Source organism: Anopheles arabiensis, chromosome 2 (genome assembly GCF_016920715.1).
Source record: "Anopheles arabiensis isolate DONGOLA chromosome 2, AaraD3, whole genome shotgun sequence".
Taxonomy (NCBI): Eukaryota; Metazoa; Arthropoda; class Insecta; order Diptera; family Culicidae; genus Anopheles; species Anopheles arabiensis.
In genome coordinates this window covers 16,574,483-16,596,683 of record NC_053517.1, presented here as the reverse complement: position 1 = coordinate 16,596,683, position 22,201 = coordinate 16,574,483, and the positions used below count along the sequence as shown (strand labels likewise).

General features: G+C 43.8%; 1 protein-coding gene across 10 annotated transcripts in view; it reads right to left on the bottom strand.

The window, feature by feature from the left end:
- Positions 1-22,201, bottom strand: part of LOC120896834 (inhibitory POU protein) — a 50,393-nt gene that overhangs the window by 16,884 nt on the left and 11,308 nt on the right. For 4 of the 10 annotated variants that reach the window (XM_040301300.1, XM_040301301.1, XM_040301299.1 and 1 more), the window contains exons 2-4: positions 14,030-14,538; positions 10,961-11,017; positions 4,266-4,433 (exon numbers count right to left, since the gene is read on the bottom strand). In XM_040301300.1, coding sequence (XP_040157234.1) covers positions 4,266-4,433; positions 10,961-11,017; positions 14,030-14,155 — 351 coding nt within the window. In that variant the 5' untranslated portion in view covers positions 14,156-14,538. Of the gene's footprint in view, positions 1-4,265; positions 4,434-10,960; positions 11,018-14,029; positions 14,539-15,050; positions 15,162-22,201 lie in introns of those variants that run through there. The other 6 variants (XM_040301305.1, XM_040301306.1, XM_040301307.1 and 3 more) reach the window with 3 other exon arrangements.

Here is a 22,201-nt window from a genome sequence, read left to right as displayed (position 1 = left end):
TGGTATTTTAGAATACCTTTTAAAAACATGTGCACCAAAAAGCTCTTTGTTTCTCTTTAGCTGATTAAGAATAAATAAAATCTACATGAATGAGCTACAAATAAAGCACAAGCACGACCTGATTTAGGCCATGTGGCAGTTTCGCGTTCCCTGAATCTTTTGCGTTCCCTTTCCCTTTGCAACATACTTTCTACTGCATGGCTTCGGAAAAGACTTAGCTCAAACTGCCCAAATATATTGCTCCAAATGATCATTAACCTTAATATTGCTCCACTACGCAACGGCAATCGTGTTCGCCAAACTCCAAAAGCAGTGGAACAACCGACTCGACCAAAAGCACAAGTGTTACTCCTTGCTGCATTAAACCTCTTACCTCCACTATTGGATTGGCTTGTGGGCGAAAATCGTTCCCTTAAAGCATGATAAAAACAAGACACAAATAAAAACAACTATAAAACAATTTGCAACGACGGCGCGTAACATTATAGCCGTTAAATTTGTGGCAATCGACACGGGGCGTGCGGGCGCACCGGGACCACAAACACGAGCAACGGTGCCATGACGTACCGTGGTGCGAACAGCGGGGGCCTCCTGTGTGTCATGTAAAGTGCAATTTTCTCGTTTGCTTCTCATTACCGTAATTGATTTTGTTTGTGATCAATTACAACCGAACGGGGAAAGGCGCGGGAGGAAACGATCGACAGGCGGGAAGCGACAAGCCCTGTCCCTGCCGCCTGCCCGCCATTGCTCCCAGTTAAGAAGCAACAAAACTAACAGCAAACGTGCGTGTGTTCCTGTGTGTACCGGCAATCATAAATATCAATTGAAACAAAATATCTTTACACTCCGGCTTTTGCGCCGGAGCGGAGGAACTGTACACACGGGCAGGGAGGGAATGTGGAACTTCGAGAGGGTCACGTGTCGTTCACGTGCCGCCCGACGGCGGGTCGCGGCCACGGGAGAATAGAGATGTCGTAACGCACAAGAGTGTCGCGTCACCATCGACGTTGTCCAAAGTGCAAACACACACAGAGATCCCTCAAGGAACAGGTCGGGTAACGTCATGCAGCACTGTTCCCAATCACGACGACCACGAACACGGAAAATTTACATGTGTTTTGGAGCAGTTCTTTACCAAAGCAGTGCTGTTTGATCGGTCGCACACACACACACACACTCCCGCTTATGATAAGCGGAAGCAAACTGTTTGAGAACTGTTTTATCAACAGCAAACCTCCATTGTTGTGCTATATTATGCATTGAATGGGCCCGCTGGGGGAAACAAAACGAGAAGAAGTCGTCGTCCTCGGCCCATCGCTACAATTCCCCGAAGGTAATAATGGGTAAGTTTTTCCTTGTTTTCCTTTCTTTTTTGCTGCGCGGCCCTTTGCGCACCGAGGGATGCGGACCGAGGGAATTGTGAATAGGTTGGGTTCCAAACAGGTCCCTTTCCCCTTGCCATCTCCCTTGCCCATTAGTTCATCCTCCCCCCCCCCTCCCCGCCCCAACCCCATCATTGCTTTATTGTTAGCCCCGCTCGATTGGTGTTTGCGTACGGGATGGAAATCTTCTTGCGTACGGAGGTGGCTGGTCCGAATGGGGCAATTGAAGGGCAAGTAATTGTAATAAAAGTGAAACGAATGAAAATCCAGAGCAATAGAACCGAGTACAACCACATTCCAAGGGGCAAACATTATAACACTCAAAACAAAACCTCTCTCGCTCTCTCTCTCTCACACACCCCTACCACATGTGTGTCTGGGTATGTGTGTTTTCTTGCTATTTTTTTCTTCTTTTCTCTATTAACTTCTTCAAATATTTTGCACAAGAGTTTTTGTTCTCCTGCTCCCGTAGCGTGAGCTTAGCTTTCCAGCGGGTTCATTTTCCTGCGACGGCGGACGGGTCTTATTTGTGTGTAGGGCGCGCGCGTTAAAACCACTCCACTCAACAAAAGGGATATAAAAACCTTACACCACTTGTTGTTGTTCGCCCAAGCGACGCAGTGAAAACAGTAAAAAAAACACACCATTCCACGAGGAGGGGAGGGTTCGATCATGCACCCGGCACCCGGCCAGAAACGTGCCACGTCAATCGTGGCAAATTAGAATGGGAAACGCACAATTTCCTTCCAGCTATTTGCCACCGCCAAGGCGCGGAACGTGGCGGCGGTGGGTGGTTATGGCTCACGGCAAAAATCACATTTGCTACACCACCGGCACGACGACCAGAAGCGGGGCCGGGCCGGCTGGCTGCCGGTTCGTTCCGGTGGTTAGCAAAAGGCCAAACACCATAACCAGCTGGGGAGAGGAGGGTGGGGAGGAGGTAGGGAGGGAAACCGAGCGCGCGGTACGCACCAAATCGCCGGGAGGAAATTGAAAATTATTTTAATCCACCCGAAAAAGGCCCTATGAATGGCTGACGGCATCATCGACGGCGTAAACCTCGGTTTCCCCTCGCTTCCCCATCCCAGCACAAGCTTACGATTGGTTTGATTGTTTAAATTTCAATCTTACAACAGGTTCTTATGGGGTTTTTTTCCGTTCACGACTAACCGAAACAGTTGGCAAGCGGGAAATGTCTACCGAACTGCGGGTGTTTATTGTTTTCCTGCCGTAGGGTACGTGTAATAGGATAATTATAAAACTGGTTCCGAGTTTTCCTCGGTTTCCACTTGCAGCGGGACCTGCGTCTAGGATTACGGCGATCGACTATCTACGTTGGTTGGTCGATTGAAAAGCCGTAATCGTTTGTAATTATCGTGCAAGATTTACAGTAATCTCATGCTAGTCCGCTGTACGGGTGGTAATCAGTTTTATATAATGTTTAGAATTTCGATGATGAGTTTAGAATTAGCTGGATTATGCACATTACTTGTGCAGGGAACAAAGTTACGCATCAAACAGTTGCTTCAGTTATCCCTGCTCAATGTTGTTTGTTGGTATAATACAAAATGTTATTATAATTGCAAAACTTTAAATTGGATTTTTGTTCATTCTATCATTAACTTTAAGCCATCCATCCGTCGCACTTGAGCCTCAATTCGTAGATTTAATAAAGTTTACGTTGTAATAAAAGAACATCCAACGAACCAATTCTATTTTGATATTAAAATTTTCCGCCTAATAAAAATATGTTACTTATAGCATGCAGATTAATATGCAAATCTATCAATTCTAAATTCTAATACAGAATTAACTTAATAAAGCTACTATATCAAACTGCTAAAACAATCATATTTATCTGATAATCCATTATTGGGGACAGTGCTCAAAAATGAGCATCACGTGATGATCACCAACGAAAACAAGGAACATATCCGTATTTGATTGATGCTCATTGCTGATAATCAATGAAAGTGCGTCATGACATGCCAAAAGTGACATGTGAATGCTTGAGTCTAACGCGTTACTCTGACTGACTTGCTGATCTTAACACCGTCGCAAGCATAAACTTGGCGTGTGGTTCCATTCAACAAAATGCTTTCTCGCTCTGTCTGGTTTGATGGTCTGGCGTGTCAAACAGAGCGAGAAAACATGCTCATTTTGTTGCTTGGGACCACTCGCAAGCGCCGTATATCTCCCTTGACTATCGTGATTATCACCGACCGAAAATGTCGCGACCAAGTGACTGATCATGAGTTGCTTGCACACAAAGTCACCTAGCATGTGATGTTCGCAACAACTGTTTGTGTCTCACCTCTGATCATCACAGTAGAGCTCGTGACGCTGACTTTATTTTGTTTCAGTCGGAATTTGTTATGATTATGTCAGTGGCCTTTCTGCTGAACCGCACTCATTAAAAAAAAGTCATGACAAAGTGACTGACCAAAGGTAGGTTGCTAAAATGCCACAAACGTCAAATGTATTGGACACACCAACTGTTTGAGCATCACCTCTGATTATCACTTGTCGAGTACGTGACGCTGACATGGATTTTGTTCCAGTCAAAATTGTTGATGACATTGATGATATGGATTTTGTTCCAGTGAAAATTGTTGATGACATTGACAGTGACATTTTGCATATATAATATCCCCAAAGAGGCATGGAGCCGCCCAGTGCTTTGTACCTGTACCTTGCATCTTGTGAGTGTTTATTTAAGTTCGAACTCCGAAGTCTAGAAATTCTGCATTAAGAACAACAATTCAACTAAATACACTCCTCCTCTAATATTAATTAATTATTAATTAACGAATTTGTGTTCATAAATTACACGCACCACACTGCAAACTACCACCATCCATCGGGTCAATGTCGATCACCTACCTGTAGCGGCCTCTGTGGCGGCGCGCCCATCCCATGGTGGTACATGACGTCATGCTTTAGCTGCGTTGCCATCTGTGGATGATTGTTCTGATGCTTGCCAATATCGACAGCGGCCAGCGCTTCCGCTCTGCTCAAAATTCCATCGTTCAGGCCCGAAAAGATGTCCCCCTGCGAACGAAACCAAACGACATCAACAAATGAACGACTATGTGTGTGTGTGTATGAGTGCAAAGTGTTAGATTCAACTGCATAATGTATGTGGTGCCTGGTTTTGCCCGTGGCCGCTTTTATGCCAGCCCACCAGCCCGGTAACGGATACCGTAGTTTCAAGTTTTCGGTAAAGGGGGTTCGGCGAAAATTCGAGAGGGATCGGGGCCAAACTTTTCATAAACCTAAATGAGCAACAAAACGATATTTTCTACACAATTAAAAATCCACATGATCGCCTCAAGCAACACTCGCTGCTTCATCAAGTGGACGATAAATTTCCATTCCGGCTAGCAAAGGCCCGGGCGGGCGGGGGCGGTTGGGCGGAAACCCAGCCAACCATCTGACCATCAAATTTCATGCTGACGCCTTTCTAATTAACGTCAACAGTCCCAGCGGAAACATTTTTGAGCAGGCAAAATCAAAGGGTTAATTGTCACTTTTCGGTCGGAGACCATGCCAACGATGATGCTGATGGTGCCGATGATGATGACGGCGGGCACGCTTCGGTGTGCCGGCATTAGGGCTTAACCCGGTCCTACGCGCAAACGCAGGGTTCCCGGTACCAGGGGCCAGAGTAGCAGGAGAAGCTGGAAAGCTTATTAGTTATCTTGTAATAATTTTGCCACCAGATTGCCAGCTGTCTCTCACTCTTCTACTTTGCCGAGCCGAGGGTCGAGCGCAGTGAAAACCTGTCACATTTCGATTTTACAATCAGCGTAAGGGATTTACCCCCGACATCGGTCGAGTGGATCTGCTGCAAATGGGTTTTAGAATTGATACGGGTTAAAAAGATGAGCTAAACGGGATAGGCCGAAGGGTGTGGAACTGTTCTGAGCTACGGTGGGATGGTTAAAATTTATAGCATATTTGTGGTGGTGACATTCAAATTTTAATGATTTTTAACGATTTTGAGCGAGTAGGTTTATTATTTGAACATTAAAATTAACTGCTATTGTACGTACGGAAATGTTACGGAAATGTAAGCAAATCTGAGCATCAGAGCAGGATGAGCAAAAACATCAAACCAAATTATTACGATTAGTCATAACAACATGTTTATGGCGGTAGCAATACAATGCATATCTTAAAGAAAACGTAATCGGGATAAGACTTTTCAGGGGGTTGGTACAGAACTATTCAGCTAAGACTGCTTAGGCTTATACATATAAAGGTAACGGTGTGATGTAACTTTTAGCTAAACGCTTAAATCCTGATGATTGCATATTAAATTAGGAACACATATGTGTATTGCAGCTCTCCAAGCCTGCCATTTCTATTTCTTTATACTCTTTTTACTTCAATTAAACTAGGACCAGCTCAGACAGGTTTGATACAAGAACATTACAATGGAAAAGACCATTGCACTTGTCTAACTCTAGACAGCAAAGCTTCTAGCTGTATTGCCATGTTTAGTTTATTATTTATTCATCAAATCTTATTGTATCCAGCACTATGAATCAAATCTCAATGTATCAATAAACTCATAAACACGATCTCCTTAATCTCCAATAAAACCTTAATTCCAAACCACCCCTTACAATGGAACACACTGAGAAGATCATCCAATTCTTTCTCTTCCTGAGCCAATTTGTCATTTCTTTAAGCACACACTTAAAGCGAACAGCGTGAACCAATAACGCCCGCACCGTAAACGGGAGCACAACACAGCAGAATAAAACTTCCGTACAACTTCTCTCAACCTCAATCAAACCGACACCGACCGAACCTTGAGCCCCTGGGTTTACCGTGCTCGATATTGTTTCCCCTTTTCGCTGGAAGGGGTCCCCAGAAGAAGAAGAAGCAAAAAACCTGAAATCGAAGCTACAGAAATATATTGGCATTAGGCAGCGGTAATCCTAATTTAACGCAAACTTTCACCAAGCGGTGGAGTGTTCGGTTTACGAATCATTTGATCCAATTTGGGCCACAGTAGCAATATCCCACTTGTAATTTTCGTAAACCACTACACACAACGCAATGGAGCGGAAGTGCCGGAAAGGTGGAACAGCGTATCGGTGGGAAAAAAGGGATACCTTACTGTGGAGGGTTACACCATGCGGCGGGACACAAAAACGTACATATGTACGCGCACACATATGTTTGATTTTTGATGGATGATGACTCGTTCGGGCGTGGGTAGCATGGGAGTAGGCAGGAAGTGGTAAAGAAAGGAAGCAGAACAAAATGCCAACCTGTCGAATCGATTCTACAAGGGGGGCCTAGACATTACGACAAGGGCCTGCAAAGACACGTGACCGGATGTTATTTGTGGTTTTCTTGTAATAGTGGCTCGCGTTTACCACTCGAAACCGGGGAAAAGCGAAACAATAACGCAAAGTACACTTGCACGATGGTCACGATAGTGTTCTGTTTGAACTGGAGCATATGTCGCTGCGGGACAGTTGAATTCCCTTTCCCTAATGAAAAAAGTGAGCCGTTCACCCTACCGCTTACACCAAGAGAAGGGCCGCAGAGACCCGGAGCGAAAGGAGTTGAGCTGAACCTCATAATTTTGTAGCCGGTAAAACGTTTACGAATCAAGATCAATATCAGTGGACGGAAAGCGTTGAGTGCGTTGACGGATTACCCTTTGCTGGAAAATTCAAAACTTTTCCCCGCCACGTTTTACGTGCAATTACTGTTCTCATCACAGTTTGTTCTTCTTCTTCACTCATACAAGAAATGTGTGATCCTTCGTCTAACAGTGTAACAATTGGGAGGGTCCTAGTACGGGTACGTAACAGTATCAAGGAACACAGGAAAAGATTCCCTTTGATGTGTGCAAGATTTGCTTCTCGTTAGCGCAGGTAAACCCGTTTGCTTATCCCGAGACCAAACAACAAAAAAAGGAAAGTACACCGCACATAAAACCGTAAACCATCGACATTCATCGTGCGAAGTGCTACATAAATTTGTTAATTATCATACAAAAGCACTTGATGTCAAGTGCATGTCTCACCCTTTTGCTCCCGGCTCGGACGAAATTTATCGAAGAGCCGAAGAGTGCCGGGACCGGGGAAGAAGCTACAACATTACGCCCCAACCGAAATTCGGGCCCAGCAAAAGCTAGAAATCATCATCGAGCGAGCGAAAGGCGGCGAATGGGAAATAAAATCCCTCCCTTTTGTGCACGGTGTGCTGTACAGTGTGCTGCGTACCCCCTCTCTCTCTCTCCTTCTATCTCTCTGTGGGGAAAGGACCAAGTGCCGAGTTACGGGAGATTTAGGAGCGAACTCCGTCGAGGACCCATTTCCGGAGCATACAAGGCGGCAAACAAAAAAAGGGGTACGCGCGAGGGGACCGAAAAGAAAAGGGTCCCGTTGTCGTTAACGCAGCTCTTACGGTGCTGCGGGTTGCTCAGGAAGGGTGGCACGGTGTGTGTGTGTGTGCGTATGAAGTATGGTGCAACAGTCCATCAAGGCCCACCCGCTCTATATCATGGTTTATTTTCCGCAGTGAGTTTATTTTATTTTTATTGAAGGACTTCCCAACAGTAACAGGTGTATTTATAGGCTTTACGAAGCGAAGGGGCGAACACAACTGCAGCTTGAGGGGTGGTGGTCTGCTGGCAGCCTTGCGTTCCCGCTCCACTTCCATCCGCCGGCACCATGGGCCGTGGACGGAAAATTGTATTTACACTTGCTGCCGCTCTCACCGCACCAGGCAGCATGGGACGGAATAGTAGCAAAGGGGACTCGATCCCGAAAACCCGGGCCATTATTTGCTACTGAAACATATTTTCGTCCCTTATTATTTCAACATTGATTTGCTTGCCAGCTTTCCCGGCCCGGTCGTTTCACCTGCCCCGCCCCGACGGTTGGCCTTTCGAAAGGTAAAAGTACAACTATTTGAGAATCGTTGCAATTTCCAGCAGCTCTGAGTGCTGTCAAAATTTCTGCGTCATCGCACTACGCACCACACACAGTGAGCCTCTCATGTGACCCTAATGTGTGTGTGTGTGTGGTGTAGGACGATTTGATTGACGAGAAGCGGTGCAAATACTGCCGCGGTGCATTGAAGTAGACGAGCGTATAATTTGGATAATTGAAACATGTGCCAACCGATGGAAAAGTGCCCGTTGCAGTATCCGGGCAGAAAGGGTAAGGGGAATGAAACGCGATGGACGCTAGGGAACATATCCAACCCTTCTGCTGAGGGTTGGCTAATGGGGGATTGGAGTTTCCCTCTCTCCTTTTTTTTTGCTCTGTCAGCTCCTCAGTGCACCATTCCTACCTACACGCGTTCCAATCGTTCACCTCTACTGGCTACTTACTAGTGACATATTTGGTTCCTTCCCGCAACAAAGTTTCGGGGAAAAATGTTCTCTGATGTGTCCTGAAGCTGAAGACAACAAAACGAAAAAAACAAAAATACACGTTTCCCCCACAACGTTTTTTTCCCGGTAGCAGGTGAAACTTACGTACGTATGACATGTTGGTCAGTTGGTGTGCCGAGGTGGACAGTTATTGTTTTTTACCACCTGTCACGAATGAAAATATTTCCTCGCTACGGTGCACGATAGTGACAATAACATTTCCTGCGACTAATTTGACGCGCGTGTGGTACGCTTTCGATGGTCTGTAACAACATTTGATAGCTGCTACACATCATATATCAAAAACGCTTTCGGGCACCGAAATAACGTAATCACATTAAACAATGTCAATAGACTTTCGGCGACGGAGCGGACACGTGTCGTGGTGGAGTTTGTGTCACCGTCAGCGCTCCAGAGCTCCAAAGACAGAAAAAAACGGAACAAACCTGTCCAACACCATAAGGCTCGAAAGCTCGTAACGACCATAACCAGCCAGCGATGACAGGTGGTCCAACAGTGAGGGCAGAAGTTTGCCCAAAGATCTATCCAAACCTCCCGTTTCCACCACTCCACACTAATGGTAACATAACATTAGGATCAATCTGTCAACTCATTGTTTTTATTTTGGTCTTCCACTGTCAACACCTGGCCGGATAGGTGAAAGCATCAAGGACAAGTGAGTTGAATTTTCGACCAGCAAAGTGGGGGGAAATAGTAACTTCATTTTGATTACTAGTAATGGTAATTCAATTCTATTCGCACCGTATGGCCTAGTTCTATTCAAACAATTAATAACGAAAGCCAGAAGGTGGTTAGATGAAGCTACGCATCGTGTTATGTTTATGTACAGTCGCTGCACTCAAATGATTAACTAGGTGGCATTCAGGTTCTGATTGACAGGATTGCTATTAGAGTTGTAAAGGTTCAGAATGAAAAAGTACATTGAATTTAAACTAAACCAAATCAATGTAACGAATAGCTTTAAATAGCTTCCTTACTACTAAACAAAAATAGAAACATCTCCCCACCTTACGAGATTAAAACAATGCCAAGCAAGTACCATCCCAACTGTGGCACATTTCCATGCCAATTACTTGCCAGAGCCCTCGGTAAACGCTACAACTCCTCCCGAAGACTAGAAGCCTTCAGATGTTTCCCAGCCCGCTTGACATTGCTGTCAGGCGGGGAAAGACACCGGAAAGAACTTAGCATTATCCCACTCGAAAAATGTCAACTCTCGGCCTCCCGGTGACAGTCGGAATCGACATTCTCGCTCAAACGACACTTAAAACATTACAGTAATCAATACGGATGACACGGAAGACACTAGACGGTGACAAAACAGAGGGCAACAGCATCGTGTAATCGTGCCCCTCTACCGTATCCAGTTTGGTTTTCCACATACTGCACACGCTGGTGATGGCTGTGTGCAATGCTGTGTTGGTTCCCGTGCCATGCGAGTCGGATCGATACTCGCTCGTGATGTTAAGCCGGAAGCTACGAAGCACTGCGGGAGGTACTGGGAAGAGAAACACGCGAGACCAGTAAACTTTTCTTGCGAAGTGAAAAGAGCAAACGCAGACCAAGTTCGTACAAGTTGAGTTTTTTTTAACCGTCGAGTAAATTCAGGCCTGCAGGACATGTGCGAGTGTGTTGTTTTTTTATCATTCATCCGGTCCCGGTGACTGGTGGATGAGCCTGCAGTCTGAAGTTTTACAAAGCGCGTACAGGGATGGAGGAGATGGTAAAAATAAAAACAAAACCTCAACATTTTCAAGGCCCGTTGCTTGGGGCTGACCGTCGTCATGTGCAGGACGACGACCAGCGAAGTAGTTTCGAGATCGTCAAACTCAGGTTTAAACAGGACCGGGTGCTAGCAACGGTGGAGTTTCCGTTTTTACAACCCGTTGAACTTCGATGGTTTGGGCGCAGGTAAAAAATGGTTGCCCAACCGTTGAGGAAAGGGAGAGCGAAACTAAAACATCTAAAGTTGGGTTTTATTCACTTCAACTCCAGTGAACTGTATTTTCCGGAAGTTGTAAAGCGTTTAGTTTCTTATTTCTATCACGCTGCAGTTCAACTCACACGAAACAGTGCTAGTAGAGTGGGCTGGTGGGCTGGTGGTAAAGCATTTGGGGTGCAGTTTACAGACGAACGTTGAAATACTTACATTATGCCTAGGTGACCAGGAGTTACACATCAGCGATGCATCCTCCAGGAATCGACTCTGGAGAAGGAAAGTTGCAAGAAGAAAGAATAGCATTGTCACAACGGTGCATGAGGAATATTATAAAAATAAAACTAAGAGATGGATATGTCAATAAGATAAGCAAATATATGAAAATTCGTTTGTTTGCGCATACAAGAACATTGCCATAAGCACTGGGTCGATCTCAATACATACTGTGTTGCTAAAAAAAGTAACAGGACTCTTAAACTGAATAAAAATCTTAATAAAACCAAAACGAGGATCTCATGTTTGTGATATTTTTATGAATTTTCAAACAAGACTAAGTGTTGTCTGAGTCTCAGACATTAATTCAACAGAGACTATTACACCATCAAAACTGACTACAAAGTCTAGTAAAGTTTTCCATCTGGAGATTAAATCAATATTGCTGTCTTCTTATTCATATTATACAAGTAATCTGTTATCGGACATCTTCGATCATGTTTACGTGATTTGGACTGACTAAGTAGTTAGTGGAACAAGGGCAAGGGCTACTTATTTCTTCGGCTCAGCTAACCTACTACGTTACTCTTGCTAATATGCTTCTTCTAGGAGTACTCCGGGAGCTTAAAATATTGCTAAAATTAAAATATAACTTAGTCGATATTGTTCAAGAAACCATGTTCAAGAAAATAATTGTTCATATTCAAGAAAATAATCTATTGTTTGTATAGTACGAATCCTATAAACATGCTAAATAAATATGTAATGTAAGAAATATAACATAAATAACTTAAGGTAAATAAATTTCAATCGCAAACATCTCCAACACCACGTTTTCGCATCGCACCGCGAGCTGTACTGGCTAATTCCCTTTATATTGCCCTCAGTGAGTGAAAAGCTTGACAAACATTCGCTGATGAATGGTTCATAAATTTTCCAACATCCAAACGCCAACAGTTTGGCAAGAAATAAACTATCCAATTGGGTTTTATACCAATGCGTACCGGTCCCGTACTGTACATTGATTTGCATGCCACTACACTAAGCTCTGCTCGATCACGTTCGGGATCGGCAGTTGTCAGAAGCACCTAATAAAACCGACCATTCTGGTTCGTAATTATTTTACCGTATGCTGACAAATGGCGAGTGTAAAAAGAAGGGAAACCCCATCCTAAACTTCACCAAGGCTACGCGTGTCCTGCGCACGGGGACACTCGTAAACGTGTGCAGCGCACAGACCACGTACCGACCATCAAAACCGTGGGTCCGCAAAAATTAAAGCCACGGATATCAATTTAGTGGACTATAAATCTGACCAATGCCGGACTCCGGTTGGCAAACGCTGGACAATTTAACTTTATCGAACTGATGCGGGAAATGCAAACATTCGAAACCCATCACTCCTCCAGCTGCCGCAGCACGATGGAGAAAACGTGTCTTTGTGCAAAGCAAGGATGAGGACATGCTTTCGTGAAGGGGTTTCATTTTATTTTATTGAGATACTATAAACTTTTTTCTCGAAGTTCGTTACTTGATTTAGGCTTTATTGTTGTGATAATAAAAAGAAGCGTAACCTCAACCAATTCTGTACAACTCTTACATTGTTGGGTACAGAATTTGAAGTAAAAATAGACCTTCCCCTAGAGGCCGTTCTAGGCAGGTAAAGAAGATTTATTGAAATTTACTTTTAGCTCAACGGCCGGATCCACTGCGAAAGGAAACTATTGGCAACTTTCCCTGACGTAGCGAGACCAGTCACCCTGTGGTACACCCGGTAAAATCCACAGTTGGCAACGTCCACCTATACGCGGTCGACGTGGCGGAAAGACGAAGATTGACGGCTCGGCGCAGTGGGAGACACTGATTAATTTTGTTAATTTTGCTAATGAAGCGAGAAGAACCATTTGCGAAGCGAGCGACCAATTCCCGCACTAATTGTGGCCACGTACGTCCTGGTGCCGCGTACACCACAGTACGCGTGATATTTATCTCACTTTTACCCGCCGGCCCAACGCCGAGGCGAAGGCTCCCAGTCCCAGTCGCTCCCGGTGCATTGGTTATTCATTGCTATTTCATCGCCAAAATAGGGCAATCCGGCCAAATGTCCATCCATGGCCCTGCTCTGTATCCTCTTCCCTCCCCCCCCTCCCTCCCCGTTTTCGCCGGAGGTGGTAACAATCGACCATCATTATCATCAACGCTTCCGCTAGGCCGGACGGTCCGGCACGGTGAAATAGGGAGCTTTCCGGAGGGGGCAGCCGGCAGCAGTGGACGTGCTTGGGGACATCACACTCTTAGGCAATTGCACTTAGACCGACACGCTTACGTAAGGATTGGCACAAGCCCGTTGCGGATGTTGAGGGGGGTGTGGATTGTGGTAAAGGGGCAGATGGCCCGAGGACCCAATAGCTTATGAAAGTTTGATTTTACGCTTGACTAGCTATGGGAAGGGGAAAGGAAATGGTGATCCATTTCCTGGACCAAACGCTGCTCCTCTGCCACGTTGGAAAATGATAAATTGCAGCACTTGGGAAATTTTCACTGATGTGGTCAATACGGTGGACGCCCCAGCACCTACAAGGCCGGACAGGATCGATTCTCATGTGGAGCGTATCAAGGCCATATATGTATTATTATATGTAACCAATTAAAGGAGGAGAAACACAATTCTATTTCAACAAATTAGACAGTAAATTATCCTATTTTATCATAGTTTCCTATGAACCCTTTGCAGGCGTCAGCTTTAATTATCTTAGTATTGCTTTTTAGCATGATCTCTTGAGAAAAAGAAACAGAAACAAGCCCTAAACAAAGAGGAAAAGGTTACTGCTGTTGAGCACACTGGCTCGTTCATTTTTAATGTTTTCCTACACAAAGTTACCCTTTTCCAACACTCGGGAGTTTCTCCCGTTCACAGATTTGTTTAAGGTCATAGTTTAAAGGTCTAAATGTGTGAAAATGGAAGATACTGTGTGATAAAAACGTACTCGAATAATAAACCTTAAATGTAGACGAAATGATAAAAAGTGTAAAAGTATTTAAAGAAAAACACAAACATCAACTTACCGATGGGTTCGCCATACACCGTCGCATCTGCTCGGGCCCCCTGTAGGTGGGGCTGTATCGACCGGGAAAGCAGCTCGGAGTACTCATTTTCATTTTATCGGCTGACGGATAAACGGGCATAGTCATGCCGGTAAATTCGTCCTCCAGCTTTAACGCCTTGGAGGCGTCTAAAGGCGTCGGTGAGTAAATCTTGACGTCGTTGTAATGCACTGCGGACACGGCACGAAAAGGATTGATGCTAAGGATCGGTGCGCTCTGCCCGTCCCGACTGTCCGTATACGGCCAGCAGTGCGTGGAGCTGGTATACACTTTGTTATCTTGATGTTTCCTTCGCGTTGGGTTTTTGTGTTTTGTTTATTCTAGTCTAGTACTTCAATTTACCCTGACCAGTATCGTGAGCGCGAGTTTGGTTTCTGCACAATACACTTTACACACTCTGTTACACTTGGTTGCATACACGGTGTTCACTGGTTTTAAGTTAGTTAACTTGTCGCATTGTTTTGTGTGATCTATAAAGAAAGAAGAGGGCAAAACAGAAATGCTATTAACGAATATGAAGTGTCTGCTTCAAAGTATCTCTGTAGCCGAACTGTTCGCACTTTTCATCTATTTCCTTCCAAATTCGATATATAGCTGATCATTAAGACAGTTATCAAATGGTTTGAAATTCATTATGCACCAAAAATTCAGGCCATTAATTAAAATTCATTTTCACCAGTACGAACGAGCTTGCCAAAACGAAGAACTGCGGAACCATAAATTGGATTGTTCGAGAAGTATAACTGCCCAAAATTCGCAAGTTAATTGGTTTTCAGCCAACATCGGTATGATAATTTAGTGCTATCGTTAATTTTCGGTAACAAACGTGCCGTTTATGGGACTCATATCGAACGCATCGGGAGCACATGCATATAACTGCAGTCTGTACGAGCATCAATTGCACTTGCGTTCACATTCCCGTCACATACACACTACTGTACGCAGCAGACTTTATTGGAGAAATAAGAAACAAAAAACTCACTCACACTCATCCAAACCACAGAACACACGGCACACATGTCTGCATTTTTATGCACTTTTCGTGCAAAGCTTTTACTGCCCCTTTTGCTGCTGTAACAATACTCACACCACACACACACAGCACATTGGACTGGGTAAAGTTCAGCGGTTACTATGTTTCGTACGGTTGTAGCTCTTTACTTTTTTCCCCAACACATACCAACCAAGGCAAGGATTCGCGCTACCAACACAAACGCAACCCGTCGAGGTGCGAATGAACGAATTCGACACAATCACCATCAGCCCTCATTCCAACTGAGCCCCGCGTGTTGTTTGAGTTACGCTTAGATTTGTGGCCGTTGTCGCTTACCATCGAACTCTTGTTTTAGTTTTTTGTTTCTCTGTCAGATTTTTGCTGTGTTGTGTGTCGTTGTACCTCCGCCTGTGTCTGTACCGATTTGCGCTCCGCCAGCAAACGCCAAACAGATTAATTATGGATGCATTTGATTAGGGGTCATGATTATATTAACCATGCTGTGGTCATTTTCGGTTGAACCAGTTACCGACGCCGTGCGCTGTAAACAACATCCTCGAGCCAGCCATGCCCGCCAGCACACAAGCACGTTCTCTGTGTGTGTGTGTGTGTAAATGTGAGAAACCTTCCTCTTTTTTTGTTTGTTTCCTCTAATAGCAACACTTCTATTGGTATTGGTAAAGTTTGCTGCCACAATTTAGTTTGCCCATAGTTTCGTGTTTGCACAATTAACGTTCGCTCGAGAGCCATTGACGGAAATGCTTCACGCTGCCGGTGGGGGAAGCTCTAGCATACTTTCGAAAACATTCCTCGCAGGTACGGAAAGAACCGCGGTTGCGAGACGTCTAATCAAAGTTTTCGACGGGCTTAGACAGGCTGGAAAGGAAAATTTGGTCTATAATGGAGTGCGATTCGGCGAGTGATAATGGGCTAAACTCTGGCCGCATTGTTCGATTGGCAAGGCGATGTTTACCGAGCGCTACGGATTACAGCTATTTATGCTGTCATATTATCGATGATTGGTATGAAAATGAAGAGTTTTTAGATAAGAGCAGGGAAGGTACTTATTTTTTTCGAGTGGAAGCTCCAGTAAGGAAACTGAAAGGAGAGGGAGAGAGGGGATTTTGCTGAAAATTTAAATTCTTCAAAAGCAGAACGCACATTTTCTTCTTGAATGTTTGTGCTTTCTCAAAAGTGCTAGAGACCTGGTAGGGAAATTTATGTCAATGTGAATTTGTTCCTGGAAAATACTTCTTCTTATTTTTCTTCTTCCTCATCTTTTCATCAGATTATCTCAATAGAGTCGTCTCAAACAGTTCCTGTTAGATTAAGTACTCAGAGGATTATAATAGTTGATGTACACAAAAGCCCAAGAAAATGCCCAGGTTTGGTTATTATTCCTGTCTCTTTCTGAAACAGAGAGTCTCTGTTTATTACTGCTTATATTCCTACATTTGTAGGCAGTTCCTTTAATTATCTATGTTGTTCATTTCAGTCAATATACCCAAGACCTTCACTGCTTGAACGCCGATAGCTGTCTAGGATCCAATTGATCTCCAATTTAATTGATTCGAATTCAAACCTGACGTTCTACACAAAGTCCAACTAGCTCTGTTTAATATTAGTTCAAATTTTGTTATCGGATGCTTGATGTATCTCGAGACTGCTTCCCCTGAAGCAAAGGTTTGTTTGGAGTAATGTATCTTCGGAACCGAAACTTGCGCGAAACTCATCACTTGCTAGTAGAGAGATGTCGCTAAATCGTAGAATTGATGCAAAGCGTTGGTTGGCTAATTCATCGAAACAGAGTAGCAAAACATACCTCACAGAGATAAGAATCATAGATGCAGGTAACGTTGAAATAAGTGTATTTTCACATAGAAATAAATGAAATATGGGAAATACGTCAAACATTTTTGCATCCGATTCAGAAATTTTCAACGTTAGAACAGGTTTTCCAAAAATGTGTTCACCATCACTGCTTGCCAAATGTGAAAATAGTCCTCAAACCTGCTCACGGCAACCGTCGCATCACGCTCGTTCGAGCCAAATTCAACTAAATCCTGTCAACGCGCAAAAACCTCAACCCCCAGGTACAGTCAAATCGTATGAATTTTAAAGCAGTACTTCCGCTAAACGACATCAACGGTCTGCTGCTACCGGAGCCGCGCAACAACGAGTCACGTCCGATGCACTGCGTCCGGCCATCGACGTACGAGGTCCCCAGATGCGTACCGCGATTGTTTTGTACTACGCGGGTAGCCTTTGTATATTTTATTTCCCGCACAACTCGTTATCCTCATCGATAAATCTCAGACCAAAAATGTCATCGTTCGCTCCCGGAATACCGGCTTGCGTATCAATGAAACAAACACGACCAAACGAAATGTGTATCCAGGCAGCACCCAGAAACGTACGAAACAGATTGAAAGCACCAGTTCGAATTGTCAAACAGTGACCAAACCTTGGCGAAGATGAAACGGAATTTGGCCGCTGCTGTGGCTGATGAAACGGTGACTCCATACATCGGAGCATCGGTTTCCATGCCGCAGGCAAACGGCTAGCATGCGGAACCGGAAGGTGAAACAGAATTAGTTCTGTTCCGCGAACCGAAGCTCGATTGCAAACTTCATGCACGCGCGTGCATAATCAATCATTCTCCCGGTTGAATGTGTGGAATTTTGTGTTGCTAAAATCGTATTGTATTTCCCTCCCCGTTCTTATTGGTTATGATGGTGAGTAGAAATGTTCCACACACGATATAACACAGTTTATGAATTTTCCTGCAGCAGACTGTAAAACATCCCGAACAAGTATTGAAATGTTGTTAAAATTTATTTATTCTCAACCAACGCCAATCTCGTGTAAAATGTATGATACCGTCTATCTACCCACCCATTACCAACAATACATTTGCTTTTGTCCATTAAAATAAATTTCTCCTTTCTATTATCAGTCTTTGGCTCTTTGTTCGCGAAATTATCTCGATGTATGCTTTGTGCCTTCGAGGGCCGTACGTTCCTTGCGATCTACGTACAGTCAAGAAAGCACACACTCAAAAGGTGGAGCTTAGTGAACGCATTCGAACTACTGTTTTCCCGGGCCCCTGTTTTCCCATTGCATTGTTTTTCACTTTTATGGCAGCCAATTATGTTATGCTGCCGCGGTGGAAACAATAAAACCTCGTAAAAGAAACCATCTCCCACCCGTCGCCCTCGCCCTCAATGCTTTTCACACGATGGGGCGAACATTTTGACGATAGCGTATGAGCTTTTTCTTACATTTACGGGTTCTCTCTATCTTTCTCACTCGCTGTTGGTTGTACTGTTGGTGGTGTAATGTTTGCGTTTTTGTTGCTGTTGTCTTACGGGGTTTTCCACCCCGAACGGTATAGAACTAGGACCAGGAATGGTCGCAATAACCGCGGCCAGCAGAACACACTGTACCACCAAAATGCATTTATCATCTTACAATTCCACCTTCTCGGCGTATCAGTGTGTGTGTGTGTGTGTGTGCAACCGGTAGGAAGTAACCATTGCACCGTTGAAATATGTTTATGGTCGGTACATTCGGTACACGTGTGGCCATAAATTCCTTGTTCGTACTTGTGTGTTCTTGGGCAGTTCCTTTTTTTTTGTTTCATCTTGTTGGTTTTGTTTGTGGCTTTCTGTTAGAGATTTGTTTGAAGTGTTGCTTTGCTAAGATACAATGGTTTTATTCCCGTGAAATGTGTAGTTTCTTAAGACAATAAAGTGCAAGAAACATTATATGTGAATAGTATGAAAAATTGTTATTATTATTTCTTGATTGATTAATCCAATTTCTATTGCATCATGTAACACTATCATGCATTGTGTGTTTTAAGAAACCAAAAATTAAAGTAGGTTTTTTTTATAAAACATCGAAAAAAGATAGCTCTGTCTATCATTTCAGACAATTTTACCCAACTATATTTCTTTTTCTACAAAAAAAAATTGTTTCGTGTCACCGATATTTACCCACGGTAATCGATTTCCAATAAACTAATGCAGTCTAACCGTGCAGAAGTAATTATGGTTTGCATGTCGAGCAAACATTGCGGCCCCTTTTTGATGAGTTTGTGCCTGCCTGCAATCAGCGGAAACGCAATACTATCTATTTTATTTGGCAGCTCACTGTTTGATCAGTTAAGCGATCGAGTTTTTTTTTGTTTTATCGTCCTTTCTGTTCTGTATCTCATCCCACACAGCCTGTCATTTCAAATTAGCGCAGTTTTGTTTGTCATTGCTTTAACTCCATGCTGGTATTAAATAAACGGACGCAAACGGGTATGATGGCATGCCCCGGGTACCACTCCCCAGTGTGCCCAGCACCAGCGAAACAGGCAAGTGGAAAATCGCTTCTTTTTTGTTTGCCTCATCAGAACCCCTTTTACCGCTGCGTTCAGGTGAACAAAAAGCACTAATAAAACTGAGTGAAAAACCACTCGCAAATATTAGCTCATTAGCGAAATGTTCAATCGGTTACGTAAGCCTCCATTTTCCATTGCGCGAAGTCCGTTTCCCTTTCGCGCCACGCATCACGTTCGCCCGCCCGCCTGCCCAGGCGAACAACTATAACGTTTCGCGAAGGGATGGCAAATTTAAAAGCATAAGCATGGCACCGAAAAAAGTATCAACCAGCGCAAAAGTACAATTGTAATAGAGACAAAAAATTATGTACTCTACCATTCAGTGGGGGGGTTGGAAGGCGGCACGGAACAGACCTTTCGCGGCCGTCTCCCTTTTGTGTCAGCAGGGACGTGATTTTGTACTCATCCGATTGGGACTCTGGGTATGTATAAATGAGTAGATGTAAGCGGCCCACCGCTTGTCGCGCGTTCAGAAATGCATAAATTATCGCTATCCAAAAGGAACGGCACAAAAAAACCTGCGCGCACACACACACACACGCGGAAAGGAAAATAGAAAAATCTTGCGCTCTTACGCCGTTGTCATCATTCGTTGCCGTCGTCTTTGTCGGGAGTTCAGCCGGTTTGCCTATGCTGACTCCCGTGCTTTGTGCTTCAATCGGCAGTCTTTTTTTTTCCTCCTCGCCCCCGAACGCGAATGCTGTGACCCTTTGGAACTCCCTCGACCCCAAGCAGGCCTGGGCTGGGCTTTAAGTCGCCAGCACCAGCAGCAGTAGCAGCAGCAGGAGTGGCGCAATGGAGCACGCGACGGGGGAAAACGTTTAGGATTAAATATTCAGCGCCGTAGTCAGATTCCACCTTTAAAGTGAACACCGTGGCACACATCTATAGTACGCCACTTGATACGTGTGTGGTGCTGGATCAAAGTGGCGTTTACGCGATTGCTAAGAAGTTGCGGGGGTTGTGTTTTCTTTCTTTCTTTTTTTCTTTATGTTGGTGTTTAAATTTTAACGGGCTTACGATTGTTGCGAATCGTTCAGGGAGGCGAACGAACGCTAGAAATATTAGGTGCGGGGTTTGAAACGTACACTGCTGCATATCATAATAATGCGGCGTAACAATCTTTCGTAACAATGAATCTATCTTTCTTTAAAACACGTTACAAAGTTACTTCTTCTGTTTAGTAGTAACCGAGTCGGCTGTATATAAGCTGCCAAGACTTATTAGTATCACGCTACCAATGGTAATTCATTCCTTGGTACGGTTCCGGTTGGTAATCGATATCGTTCGGTCTTGTTGGAGCCGACGTTTCTATAGAATAGAACAGGGGTCTCCAAACTTTTCAGTTCGCTGGCCGCATTGCTCCACAATCAACTATGTTGAGGACCATTTTGACGCTACCTTTAGAATGGGTAGTAGATGGGAAGTTCAAATATTGTTTTAATAAGAAAATACTAGCAAAATACATAAAATTTCTGGAGCTTTCTTTTATTGAATCTTGATTTTCGTCTCCCAGAATTAAAAAAATAAATTTTGATTGGTTAGTCAGAAAAGAAAGCTATTTAATTTAACCTTCGCCCAGTCATCGCGGGCCGCATTAAAGGCTATTGAGGGCCGCATGCGGCCCGCGGGCCGTAGTTTGGAGACCTCTGGAATAGACCATTGGGCCGTTCCATAATATAGTGTACTGAAACACATTTTCTGCATCTTTGTGTTTTATTTTCTCCACGTTTATTTAATTGTGTTGGTTATGTGTTTTTGTGTACTTTATTTAACTTCTTTTTCTTCTACACATAGAAAGATACGAGCTTTCAAGACTTATGAGCATTATTAAATATTAAATGTATCGGACAAGCAATCGAATAGCCATGTTCTTGTTTCGGGGAACCAAACAGAAGGATTCCCCTTTTAGGCCTTGCGAGAATCGAAAAGCTAACCAACGGACGAAAAGGTAATGTCTCTTATTAACATTTGTTATCTATAATCAAATTATCCTTTAATAGTAAATAGTAACAATACTTTCACAACTCAACACTCTCTCTCTCTTTCTCTCTCTTGTTGGCCTGCTCACGATAGAGCACGTCGATGTGACATGGGCCGGTCAACAATAATTCTCCAGGATGCTCGGTCTCTGGCTGCAGCCTCCCATCCATGCAGACTCAACGATCACAACTCAACACACCGTTGCTAATTCAGAGTCAATACTACCAATTTAAACTTCTGAAGGAAGTGCTTTCTACTTTTTTAGGATCGCGGACCACTTGGTTTTGCAACTTTATATGCACATCCATTGAGGGCATACATTTTGTAGAATTAGTTCAAAATTTTTGATCAATAATATGTTTAAATTTTATTGTAGACATGCCTGTTAAAAATGTAATATTGATTATGGGGAAAATTTTCTTTTTGGAATATGAATTCTTTCGCGGACCATGTCTGTTAACGCCACGGACCATAAGTGGTCCGTGGGCCACAGGTTGGAGACCACTGTCTTAAGGAACCTAGTGTATTTGCTTGGCATCAACTGTAAACAGAACGTTCCTGGAATCATATCCTCAAAAAATCATGGACACGGACACATTTTTGATTATCCTTTCAACTTTTTGAAGATTAATAAGTGCACGTACATAGTACATGTTTGTTCAGTTATATCTCTTTGCGTAAATTTCTACATTTTGGCTACAAAAATGTTGTTCGAAGCATTACTTTGAAAATAACTTCTGTCCAAGTTATTGGCCTTCTACGTAAA